General features: G+C 43.8%; 1 protein-coding gene across 1 annotated transcript in view; it reads left to right on the top strand.

Moving 5' to 3' along the window:
* Positions 1 to 12,500, top strand: part of dscaml1 (Down syndrome cell adhesion molecule like 1) — a 134,651-nt gene that overhangs the window by 94,618 nt on the left and 27,533 nt on the right. The window contains 8 exon segments of the mRNA XM_080428659.1: positions 1 to 173; positions 1,533 to 1,629; positions 1,844 to 1,972; positions 2,551 to 2,718; positions 4,579 to 4,649; positions 5,325 to 5,565; positions 10,023 to 10,169; positions 10,440 to 10,595. The exon segment at positions 1 to 173 is cut by the window's left edge and continues 33 nt beyond it. Of these exon segments, the coding sequence (XP_080284785.1) occupies positions 1 to 173; positions 1,533 to 1,629; positions 1,844 to 1,972; positions 2,551 to 2,718; positions 4,579 to 4,649; positions 5,325 to 5,565; positions 10,023 to 10,169; positions 10,440 to 10,595 (1,182 nt within the window).

Below are 12,500 nucleotides of genomic sequence, written 5' to 3'. Positions count from 1 at the left end.
CCATGGCCAAGAAGGGGCATGTGAAGGAGTTGAACTGCACGGCCAGGGGAGAGTGGCCCATTATCATCCGCTGGGAAAGGGGCGACACGGTCATCGACCCCGACCGCAACCCCCGCTATTCCATCACCACCAGCCCCAATGAGAAGACAGACGAAGTGTTGTCCACACTCAGGGTATGAGGCCCTTGTATCACAGTCGGGAGTCATGTTGTGTTAAAGGGCTCTTTTAGATCACACAAGAACAAACAAGTTCTAGACCTGCGGTACCCAAATGGTGTGCCATTAGACAAGTCCAGGTGTGCCATGGGATTTTGTGACAACCACACATTATTATTGCAATACAACTATATAAAAAGGTATGAATTATTTCTTTAATGTTATTCACAAGCGTTGGGCACAAAACATTTGAAAACAACTTATCTGGAGCAGACAGGAACGGGCACTAGATCAGATCTAGTTACTGATTTGTTTCCACCGACTTCAGGGACATCTGTTACGGTGCTAGTGATGACAGGAACTCCACTTTTCTTATTGGGATCCTTCATGTTTTCATAGTCAAAACACAAGCCTGTCAGCCCATTACACAACTGCCCCTTTTAAAAAGAAAAGAAAAAGATACAGCATTGTTCAGAATCACACTTGTTTCTAATATACGTTCTCATTTCTTTGCATTCCCTCAATTCCCATTGTATTTCACCTTAAAGGGACACTTCACCCAAAAAAAAAACGTTGTTTCAATGGATTAGTCACCCCATGGAGACTTGAATTCATGGATATTTTTTTGTTTTTGTCTCATTCCTAAGACAATAATTTGATGACCAGCGGACCGGTAGGCAGTGGTTCCGGTTGGAGACACACAACGGACTCGTTGTGTCTCCTACCGGAACCGCTGCCGGTCATCAAATTATTGTCTTAGGAATGAGACAAGAAGTCTCCATGGGGTGACTAATCCATTGAAACAAAGGTTTTTTTGGGGTGAAGTGTCCCTTTAAGACGATGAGAGCTTGGACTTAATTGCTCCATTGTCCCACGGTTTTCGCCATTATGCTGACTTTGTTCTACAAATGCTAACAACAAACTGGTAACAACGAACATATTCATTCAGAAGGCTGCCGTTCCCTTTCACCATCAGTCATTACAGTGACTCAAGTGATAATAAACCTGCCCACAAGGTCCTGTTTGGTACCGTACTATAAGTCCCACATTTTGAACAGGTAGGCTACCACAAAACAACAAGGAGAACTTTGCAAAACTGTACCCTTGGCAGATGTAAAATCCAAGTTAATGTCTTATAGTGCAAAAAAATTGCCAAGAGGTCTGGCACCATTGCAATCGAAAAGGGCTCTTAGATTGTGAGTCAAATTCAGACATGGACAAGATTCGGACAAGATGTTCAAGGACAATGGCCTTACAGTATCATTTTATTTGTAAAAAATATTTGTAATTGTCTTCAATTTTTCCCCCCTTCTCAACATCTGTCTATCGCTTTGTCTATGTCTCTGTCGCTGTCTCTCTCTCTATCTCTCTCTCCAGCTGAAGCCAGCAGAACGTGGGGATTCTGTCTTCTTTTCTTGTCATGCTATCAACTCCTATGGAGAGGGGCGAGGCCTTATTCAGCTCACTGTGCAAGGTAACAGTTTTCACACAAACATGTTTAGAAACATTGACACCTCGCTGGCATCTTAGATGCCACTGCAGAGTGACAGTTAACAGACAGCGCTGTCCATTGCACAAGTCTAGGCTCACCGCCTATTTCCATTCTCTACCTATCTCTACCTTTCCCTCTGTACATGATCACATCACTTCTGCTATCTTGTCCCCCCCCCCCCCACCAACTCCTCCAGAGCCCCCAGACCCTCCAGAGTTGGAGGTGAGAGAGGTGAAAGATCGCAGTATGAACCTACGCTGGACACAGCGCTTTGACGGCAATAGCATCATCACCTCCTATGACATCGAATATAAGAACAAGACTGGTATGTATACTGTACACTGGTACTTATGTACGTATACTGTACACTGGTACTTACAAATACTGTACACTGGTATACAAATACTGTACACTGGTACTTATCCTGTAGACTAGTACGTATACTGTAGATTGGTATACCCCCCCCCCCTTTTGGGAGCGTTATATATGTAAGCCACTTGGCAGTTATTGTTGTGCATTTTAAATTAAATACACTTTGACTGAACAACTAAGTCATAACAGCTCTACATTTTCTAAAAGCCCTCTTATAATTCTCAACCAGCATTCCTCATAAATGTTGGACTCAGTTAAATTAACACTGAGGATTTGACTGAGTGGTAACAATCTCTACTGCTTTGTTTCTGTCTCTCTCTGTCTTTCAAACTAACAAATAAACACACACACACACACACACACACACACACACACACACACACACACACACACACACACACACACACACACACCACACACACACACACACACACACACACACACACGCACACACACACACACACACACACACACACACACACACACGCGCACACACACACACACACACACACACACACACACAACATGCAGACACCTGGGAGTTGAAGCACGGTACTCGCAACATCTCCCCCTCCAACAACCAGGCTAACATTGTGGACCTCCACCCTGCCTCCGTCTACAGCATCCGCATGTATTCGTACAACGCCATCGGGAAGAGCGAAGCCAGCAAGGAACTGACAATCAGCACAGAGGAAGCTCGTAAGTCACATGATCTGCCTCTTTAGTTTTTTTTTAACCTATTAAGACCTGAGGCAGATTCTACAAATGACTTCTAAATCAGTAGTTCTCACACTTTCAAATAGTTTTCAGAAATGTTCAAAAACAGCAGATGTACAAGCTCGCAGCGCGGCATGAAGTGACGCGTTGTGAGCTTGTATATCTGCTACAGATGCTTTCCCGGTTTTAATGGGTTAAATATATATTTATTTTCACCTCCAAGGTCAAACAAAGTTATAATGTGGCTCAATGCAGATGGCCACTGATTTTTCTTTTCCTTTCTTTTTTTAATGTTTCATTTCAAAGTAGGGGATCGGAGCTACAGTACAAAACAGTTTCGGAAGTACACCTTATAGATGTTATAATAATGTTCTTTCCGAAACCTTTAATTGAGAAAAAGGCTTTCAAAGTGTTAGGATTTTCACACTTTCCCAGCTCAAAAGACATCTTTAAAAAAAAAAAAAATGCTTTGAATCTAAATATTTAGTTCATGCTTGAATAATAGTGTATTTACTCCACCTACGTACATTGATGAACAGCTGCTATCCCTTTTGTTTTACAACAAGAATAGTAATCAAATGTAATATAAGATGTTTTGTTCTCACTAATGTCTCGCCAGCCGCCTGTCCCAGAATTCATTGCATTTGAATACCTGGAGCGCAAGGTGAGAAGAGGCAAGAGGCAGGCAATGGTCTGAATATCTGCCTGCAAGAGTAAAGGGGAGGAAAACTGTGGTTTCCTTTTAATTTCTCCCTACAGAAGTCAGAGAAATACGTGTTGTGTCAATTGTGTACCTTCATTGTGCTGGAACACAATACGTTAAATACATACTGTATCTCTGTAGCAATGCTCCACTCACTTCCCGGATTTATTTTTTCACGTTCCAGAAGAAGAAACGGGACATTTTCATTGCAAAACTAGGATCATGTTAACACAATTTTGCGTTCTTATTTTCTAATTTTGTATTTGGACTTGACGTCATAGAAGAAGCAAGGGATAAATCTTGTATGTGCTACTGAATGATCACATGGAATTGATTGATTGATTGATTAATTAATTGAATACTTTATTAGACATAAATGTAAACAGCACACGTTACAGTCAGACATTTAGGCTAAAAGGATAACACAAAAAAGTGCAGGGGATTTGTTTCCGTTGCGGTCCTATGTATTCAATTCATCAACATGGCAAAAAAATAACACAATAATACATATCATCAACAAATACAAAACACTGTACAAAGGAGAAAAAGGAAAATGTCGGCAGAGAATGACACCACCTTTCTATGAAAGAATTGCGTTTGTGGTCTCCTGATAGATGGTTTTTCAGGCCTGTTTTGAAAGACATGTGATCAGCTGACATGATCTAAGAACAGTGGTAAGTATATAATCTGTATGAAATAACAGGAGGACTAGAGGAAATAACCTGACTTGATTTGCATTATTTTCATATTTACATGCCAATTGTAGCTCGGAAGTTTAGGTGAATGATAGACAAGATTATGAATCTTTGTTGACTCACTTTTGAGCTAAATTACATTGCACACCATTTCTTTACTCTTGGGCTCACCATCTAGTTGCTGTGTTTGGTCAAAATGTCTGTCTAGAGATGCATTTCAATAATGAAACAAAAATGTAGGGGAAATAGTATTGATCCGATGGATTTGATCCGAGAAAAAAAAGAGTAAAGAAATACATACACAACAAGTCTTCTTTTAACAATAGAAGTGGGCTTTTGTGAAGGGGTTCCATGATGGGACCTACAGTAGAGTGTCATTAGCTAGATGAAAGCTACTGTAGAAAGTCTTCATATGACAGTAATGACTTCTCTCTCTGCCTGCAGAGCCCGATGGACCTCCCATGGAAGTCATCCTACAGCCGGTCACCTCCCAGAGCATCAGGGTCACCTGGAAGGTACATTACCTGAGCAAACATTCAATAAGCTGTGCTCTACTCCTATATGTGTGTCTTTTCATATAGCCTAAGCATGCATGCTTCTAATCGGTGCTTCTCAAACTTTTTAATTTCAACCCATAACTCTGAGAGTGTACAAATGGAACCAAATGGACCTGTAAGGGTCCATTTGGTTCCATTTGTACACTCTCAGAGTTACAGACCTGTAAGGGTCCATTTGTAACCCTCTCAAGGAACCCTGAGGGTCCCTGGGACTCACTTTGAGAACCATTGTTTTAGCTAAAGGTGAAATGCAGAGAGTAACGTTTTTAAGCAACATCCACCAGACACACAAACATTTCAGCCTTGCATCTTCCTCAGCACTTGCCAGTTTGTTGTCCTCGAGGGTGATGTATGCTTAGTTGCGCGCTGGTGTCGTGCATCAAAAATAGACGATTTACAAGCTCAGCTTGTAAATTGGCTATTTTCGGTGTGCAACACACGGCACGCAACCAAGTATAAATCAGGCATTACTGTCCTCTCTCCAGCAGGCCCTGCCACTTTCCTTCATTTCCTGAGTTATCTGAGTGCATGGAGCAGAGTGAATGATTCTGAATAATGGCACTTAGATAAACTTTGAAATTCATTTTGATTGGATGTGAATTGAGAAATCCCACCACACCTCTACCTTCCCAGGCCCCCAGGCAGGAACTGCAGAATGGGGTGATCCGTGGCTACCAGATTGGTTACAGAGAGAACGGGCCGGGCAGCAACGGCCAGTACAGCATCGTAGAAATGAAGGCCACTGGAGACAGTGAGGTGTACACCCTTGACAACCTGAAGAAGTTTGCCCAGTATGGTGTGGTGGTGCAGGCCTTCAACAGAGCCGGCACGGGGCCCTCCAGCTCAGAGATCAACGCTACAACACTGGAGGATGGTGAGGATGGCAATACATTGCAGTCCAAATAAGCCGGCCTTAAAAATTTATAAATAATCTCTGAACTGTGGCTTTGACTTTCAGTCATTGCAGTTTGGATGCTGCTTTCCCCCTGTCTAGATCTTGGAAGGTCATTATGACCCTCCTTGTCTCCTTTAAAAATAAGAATTATAATGAAGAATAAAGCTTCTCTCTACCTTTCTTTCCCAGAGTAATTGGCGGATGCTTGCTTCTGTGAAAGTCTGAGTTGTTTTAAAGAATATTGTATTTGTGTTTTTATATTTGCATTTATGTGTACATTTTTTCATTTTACATTACATTATAATAACTGCTGCAGATCAAAGTTCAAGGTCACAATCAAGGTCAAGGTCTGACTGCAAAAGTTGACACTGTATGACATGCTTTAGAAACAAAAATGGACTTGATTTGATAGTGATATGGATGATTGAAACACATGGGTATAAACATCCATTATTGGTCAACAATCAAAAATATAAGAAGCAAAAAAAAAAAAATGGTAGGAACTGTGAGATGATCATACCCTATGTATGACCTCTGTAAATTTCCCTGTGAAATGCGTAAGTGTTCGCTTTGTTTGTGAAACAAAAATAGTCTATCTACAAGCTCACAATGCATCATGCTGTGACACAATGTGAGCTTGTAGGTCTGCTATTTTCAGTGTCCGAGTATAAATCAACCTGTGCACACACACTCCCTGGATGCCAGAGCAGAACCTCTGCCTCAAATTTTTCAGATTGGCCTGTTATAGTGCCACCAGGAGGTTGATTTTTGCAAAAGAACTTTAATAGAGTTGATTAAAACTATTGTAGTTAAACAGCTGAAAACCCAGTGTAAAAAGGATGAGACGAAATCAAAGACAGACACAGGCCGGTTCTCAAATTAAAAGGTTGACATTGTATTAAGAGAAAGAATCAATCCACGAGGCACCGTACAGCAAAAAGATCTCTTTGTTATCAGCTCTGGCGATGACATCTGGCCATGAGGAGCCTTGCTCGTAGGTTGAGAGAGAAGATGGCAAGCGGATGGTGTGACAGTTTATCTTGGACAAACAGCGTCCAAATGTCTCAAACAACACGTTGACCTCAACTCTGACCGGCGTCGCTGGAGGTGTTGTTGCTTTGTCATAGATGGTCAAGTTAACTCCAATGAGCTGTTATTGTATTCCTCCAGAGATTATCAGTGACCTCGGAGGGCCTGCGCTCTGTACGGCTCAAAACACATGCCGTCTCTAGAGGAAAGGAGAACTGATACAAGGATTAGTTTCGTACCACCTTGAATTTAATAAAATCATAGGATTGGTAGGCAAACTTGAGTTATGCCAAGATGGCACACTAAAATAGGATATGATGGCATATATATCAATATTGTCGACAAAATACATAGTTTAACTCTATCAAACTTTTTTCGTATTACTCCTACAGATTTTGTTCAAAAATCACGCAAATCGGTACACAGTATCTCTATTGTCATTAAAGGAAGGTCTTTCAGATTTTTCATATTCCATCCTGATTGGCTAAGATTGGCTTCCAAAGTTTGCAGGAGTGCTCCGTTTTGGAAAAAAATCAAATTATGAAAGCAGCCTGCAATTTCCGTGAAGTTTTGCATCCACTTTCCCACTAGGCTGAGGAAGAAATGCCACTTCAAATAAGCCTCATGGTGGCGCTATACAACAGGCCGATTCGCGTTTTTACCTATTACTGCACCGATCTGCGTAAGACTTTGTATGCCCTAGAGGCCAAGGAAAAACCTTTGCCCTGCATTTTTCACACCTGTCTTTTATAGCGCCACCAGGAGGCCGACTTATGTAAAACATTTTTTTTATATTACTCCAATCCAAATGTCACGCAAATCGGTACACATGATCTCTATAGTCGAATCCATTTTTCATATTCCATCCTGATTTGCTAAGATTGAACAAAATGCCTCAAATCATGAACACAGCGATTGTGAAACTTGTGCACGCACATTTGTACTACATTGAAGAACAAATGCCACCCTTTTGACATATACCGCCCTATTAAAGCGCCACCAGGAGGCCACTTTTGCAAAACACATATTTTGATATTAGGCTACTCCTATTCCTACTACCTACCCTGGCGGAGAGCTGTGCTCCGAGGAGCACTTTTTCTAGTTATACAGTAAATTGATCTTCCTTACCCATAATGCTTCATTTCTCACGCAGCACTATTTTATATCGTTGCTGTCGGGCAGAAACCTTGTATCTCCATATTTTCATTTTTTATGTTTCTCCACAAATCAATGCCCTACTTCGCCGTAGAAGAGTGTCACGCTAAGGTAGCAAAAATAGCCGATCTACAAGCTCACAACCGCCACAAATCACAATGCGACGCGTTGTGAGCTTTTAGATCTGCTAATTTTGAAACATGTTAGAAGTAAAAATGAAAGTGCTTAAGTGTCTGTGGGTTTTATAAACATTGAATCAATGTAAGGTATTAACAAGTGCTTGTGACTAAATGATAACTTGGATCCATTGGTTCTTTTTTCATATTCCTGAAAAGTTATGGTTTTGCACATACAAGGTTTCCACCCGACAGCCACGATATGTTAGAGCTTCTTAGAACTGTCCCTTGGTGTTTTCCATCTTCTATTTTTACTCGCTCCGGTTGACCTCTACATCTGCTCGTCTCCTCCTCGCCATTATGCACGACTCTCTCTGTTTTGTGTTTCTATCGAGCTGTGAAAATGTAAATAGCGTTTGCAAACACAAATTATTTCAAATACACACCGTCTCTCACACACTGTCAACTGCACGGTCCGTCTCTTCCTCCCTGTGCAAACACGTATTAACAGACCCCCCAGCACCACACGCACGCACGCACACACACACACACACACACACACACACCCTCACTCATCCGCCCAGTGAACAGTTGGCTGAAGCCCCATTGGTCCAGAGCAGACGGAGCCCTCCAGCACTTCCCGGTGGCTATCACCGTGGCGACAGTGATATTGACGGCCATTATGATAATAGTGATAACAACAAGCATACTAAAAATAATTATAATTAGCTTGTCTCTCTCTGTCTCTCTCTCTCTCTCTCTCTCTCTCTCTCTCTCTCTCTCTCTCTCTCGCTGCTAGTTTCCTGTAATTATCCACAGCTGAGCGCATTGTCTCCCTGCTCCCTCTTTTCATCTTTTCTCCTGCCCTTCATTCGCTCCCCTTCCTTTCAACTCTCCCCCTTTCTTCCTCTCCTCCTCCTCCTCCTCTGTCCCTCGTTCCCATTCCCCTCCCCTCAGCCCCAGTCCAAAACCACCTTTCATTTAATCCCCTTTATCCTTCCCTCGTTTCTATCCTCCATTTTGTTTACATCTATACCTCTGTTCGCTATTTGTATACACAATGTTGTTGCTACTGTATGTAGCCTTTACATGTAACTCTACCTTCTTTTATTGTTTCTTTTAATCGCTACCTTGTGAAGGCACTCCTTCCCAGGTCGATCCTCGATCCTGTTTAAGGCTGATTTATACTTAGTCGTAAATAGCCAATCTACAAGCTCACTACAGCTATTTTCAGTGAGCGACACCAGACACCGACAACAGTATGAAGTTAAGAATGACTCCCTTACTGTACTGTACAGCACGTGTACCTCGATCACTCCCTTAATCTCCTTGAATTAATGTCATGAGCGTGAAAACGGCGGGAACCGGAAGGCATTCTGTTTTGAAATATTTAGACTTCACATGGCTGGAGCCACGAGGATGATTCACACGAACCCCCTCGATTCTCCACTCCTTTTCGCTCTCTCCCTCCTTCCTCCTTCCTCCTCTCCTCTTCACCAGCTGCAGAGCGACGCCCTGGTGCGGTTGGCCCCCAAACTCTCCCTCTCTTTCATGGCCCTCAGTCTTTCAACCAGCCCCTCTCTTCCTCCCTTCCTGTACCCTCTCACCCTCCTTTCCCTCACAAGTTGTCTCCTGTTCGTCCTCGACAGTGTGGTTATTCACAGGCTGAAAGCCCATTGGTCAGCGGACAGTGTGGTTATTCACAGGCTCAAAGCCCATTGGTCAGTGGACCAGGGTTACGGCCAAGTGAACAGGCACCTGGCCTGGAGTGAACAGAGACCGGCCTGTATAGAGAGAGAGAGATGCTTCTATACATCAGACTGGACAAACAGCGTGGGCTTTTATCTATCACTAGCCTTTTTTATAACTCCAGGTTTGATATGGAAATGTGATTTAGGTTTCCAGAGATGGATTCCCCCCCCCCCCCTAATTATTTAGGCAAGGCAGGCATAGGGTTGGGGAAGTGCATTGAACCGAAGTGAATCCACATTTACAAACAGTGAATCTCTACTACTTCTGTGGGATATCTATATGTCCTTATAATTTATAAAAAGAACTGAACATGCATTGGGTAGACAGCTGAACATAGTAGGTTTCAATTTAAATGACTAACCTGAGCCTTCTCTTTCTCCACAGTGCCAAGCCAGCCGCCCCAGAATGTGCGGGCCATCTCTGTTACATCAGATGAGGCAGTGATCACCTGGGCCGAACCGCCCAGGTTGACACTGCACGGTGTACTGAAGGGATACCGGGTTGTCTTTTGGGCTGTCTTTCCCGATGGAGGTGTGTGTGTGTGTGTGTGTGTGTGTGTGTGTGTGTGTGTGTGTGTGTGTGTGTGTGTGTGTGTGTGTGTGTGTGTGTGTGTGTGTGTGTGTGTGTGTGTGTGTGTGTGTGTGTGTGTGTCTTCATCAGGCAATTTGCACCATTAATGAGCCATGATTCTTGCCTTGATGTCTTGCACCTGGCCTAAATACAGGTGCTAGATGTGTACACAATCTCCTCTTTTAATTGAAATCAAATAACCATCTGTCTGTCCTTTTGTCCACATGTCAGAGTGGGGAGAGATGCAGAACATCACCACCATCAAGGAGCAGGTGGAGATGAGAGGCCTGGAGAAGTTCACCAACTACAGCATCCAGGTGCTGGCCTACACCCAGGCTGGGGACGGTGTCCGGAGCAACGTCCTTTACATACAGACCCGAGAAGACTGTGAGTCCATGCCTTTTTCTATTTTTTTTACTGTACATCTTTCGACACAAACCAAATCAAGAAATGATGAGCTGACCCAGCAATCTTGTTAAAAATTAAAAATGTGTAAAAATTGCAAAAGATGGACCCTTATGGGTTAACAAACATTTGGAACTTGGACACCTAGGGGCGACCATAGAATCAGAATCATAGCTTGATGGGTAGGGAGGCCGTCTGGTAATCAGAAAGCCACTAGTTTGCCTCCCGGCCTGCCCATGTCTATGTGTTGAAGTGTCCCTGAGCAAAGACACTTAATTAGCGGAGATTTTTGTTGTTGCTATTTTATGGTTCTGCAAATCATGGATATGTTGAATCTCGAGGTAGGCAGGCGTCCCATCAGCAGCGGGCTTGAGCCCTTTGGGGTGCACTCGAGTGAGGCGCCAGCCGAGCGAGTGCCTTAACTGAGCGAGTGCCTAAACTGAGCGAGGGCCTAAGTTGAGCGAGTGCCTAAACTGAGCGAGTGCCTAAACTGAGCGAGTGCCTAAGCTGAGCGAGTGCCTAAGCTGAGCGAGTGCCTAAACTGAGCGAGTGCCTAAACTGAGCGAGGGCCTAAGCTGAGCGAGTGCCTAAGCTGAGCGAGTGCCTAAACTGAGCGAGGGCCTAAGCTGAGCGAGTGCCTAAGCTGAGCGAGTGCCTAAACTGAGCGAGGGCCTAAGCTGAGCGAGTGCCTAAGCTGAGCGAGTGCCTAAGCTGAGCGAGTGCCTAAGCTGAGCGAGTGCCAGCACTGGGCAGCGAGTTGGTCCTGTGGATGACTCAGCGTCATTCATGTTGCATGTACAGATGGGAATCAGTTATAAATAAATCTATACGAAATTGCTCAATAATACTTGAAATCTAGGACTGGGTCGACAAGGTCCACATCTGAAAAAAAAAACAGGTGTTTTACACTATCACTATATTTCTGTAGGGAACTTAGAGACCTCCTTGAGACTGGTTTAGAGGGTTTGGCACAGGTGACTTTTTACACTTTCAGAGTTACAGATTCACAGTGGGAGACAGGAGCCAGAGTGACTAGCCACGGTCTTGAGACTGGTTTAGATGGTTTGTCAGGACCACAGTGTGGAAGACAGGGTCATGCGACTGGTTTAGATGGTTTGTCAGGACCACAGTGTGGAAGACAGGGTCTTGGGACTGGTTTAGATGGTTTGTCAGGACCACAGTGTGGAAGACACGGTCTTGAGACTGGTTTAGATGGTTTGTCAGGACCACAGTGTGGAAGACAGGGTCATGCGACTGGTTTAGATGGTTTGTCAGGACCACAGTGTGGAAGACAGGGTCTAGGGACTGGTTTAGATGGTTTGTCAGGACCACAGTGTGGAAGACACGGTCTTGGGACTGGTTTAGATGGTTTGTCAGGACCACAGTGTGGAAGACAGGGTCATGCGACTGGTTTAGATGGTTTGTCAGGACCACAGTGTGGAAGACACGGTCTTGAGACTGGTTTAGATGGTTTGTCAGGACCACAGTGTGGAAGACAGGGTCATGCGACTGGTTTAGATGGTTTGTCAGGACCACAGTGTGGAAGACAGGGTCTAGGGACTGGTTTAGATGGTTTGTCAGGACCACAGTGTGGAAGACAGGGTCTTGGGACTGGTTTAGATGGTTTGTCAGGACCACAGTGTGGGACTAGACAGGGTCTTGGAAAGCTGATGTTGCTGATTAAAGCCTCTTTGTGCTCTGATGTGCCATTAACACTGCTAATGAGAATTAAGAAGCCTGTGTGTGTGTGTGTGTGTGTGTGTGTGTGTGTGTGTGTGTGTGTGTGTGTGTGTGTGTGTGTGTGTGTGTGTGTGTGTGTGTGTGTGTGTGTGTGTGTGTGTGTGTGTGTGTGTGAGAGCGCCCCCAGCTCAGAACACAGCACAAGGA

Source organism: Gymnoscopelus braueri, assembly GCF_963280865.1.
Source record: "Gymnoscopelus braueri genome assembly, chromosome: 5".
Taxonomy (NCBI): domain Eukaryota; kingdom Metazoa; phylum Chordata; class Actinopteri; order Myctophiformes; family Myctophidae; genus Gymnoscopelus; species Gymnoscopelus braueri.
The sequence above is the reverse complement of the archived record's forward strand: the minus strand, read 5'-3'. Positions and strand labels throughout refer to the sequence as shown.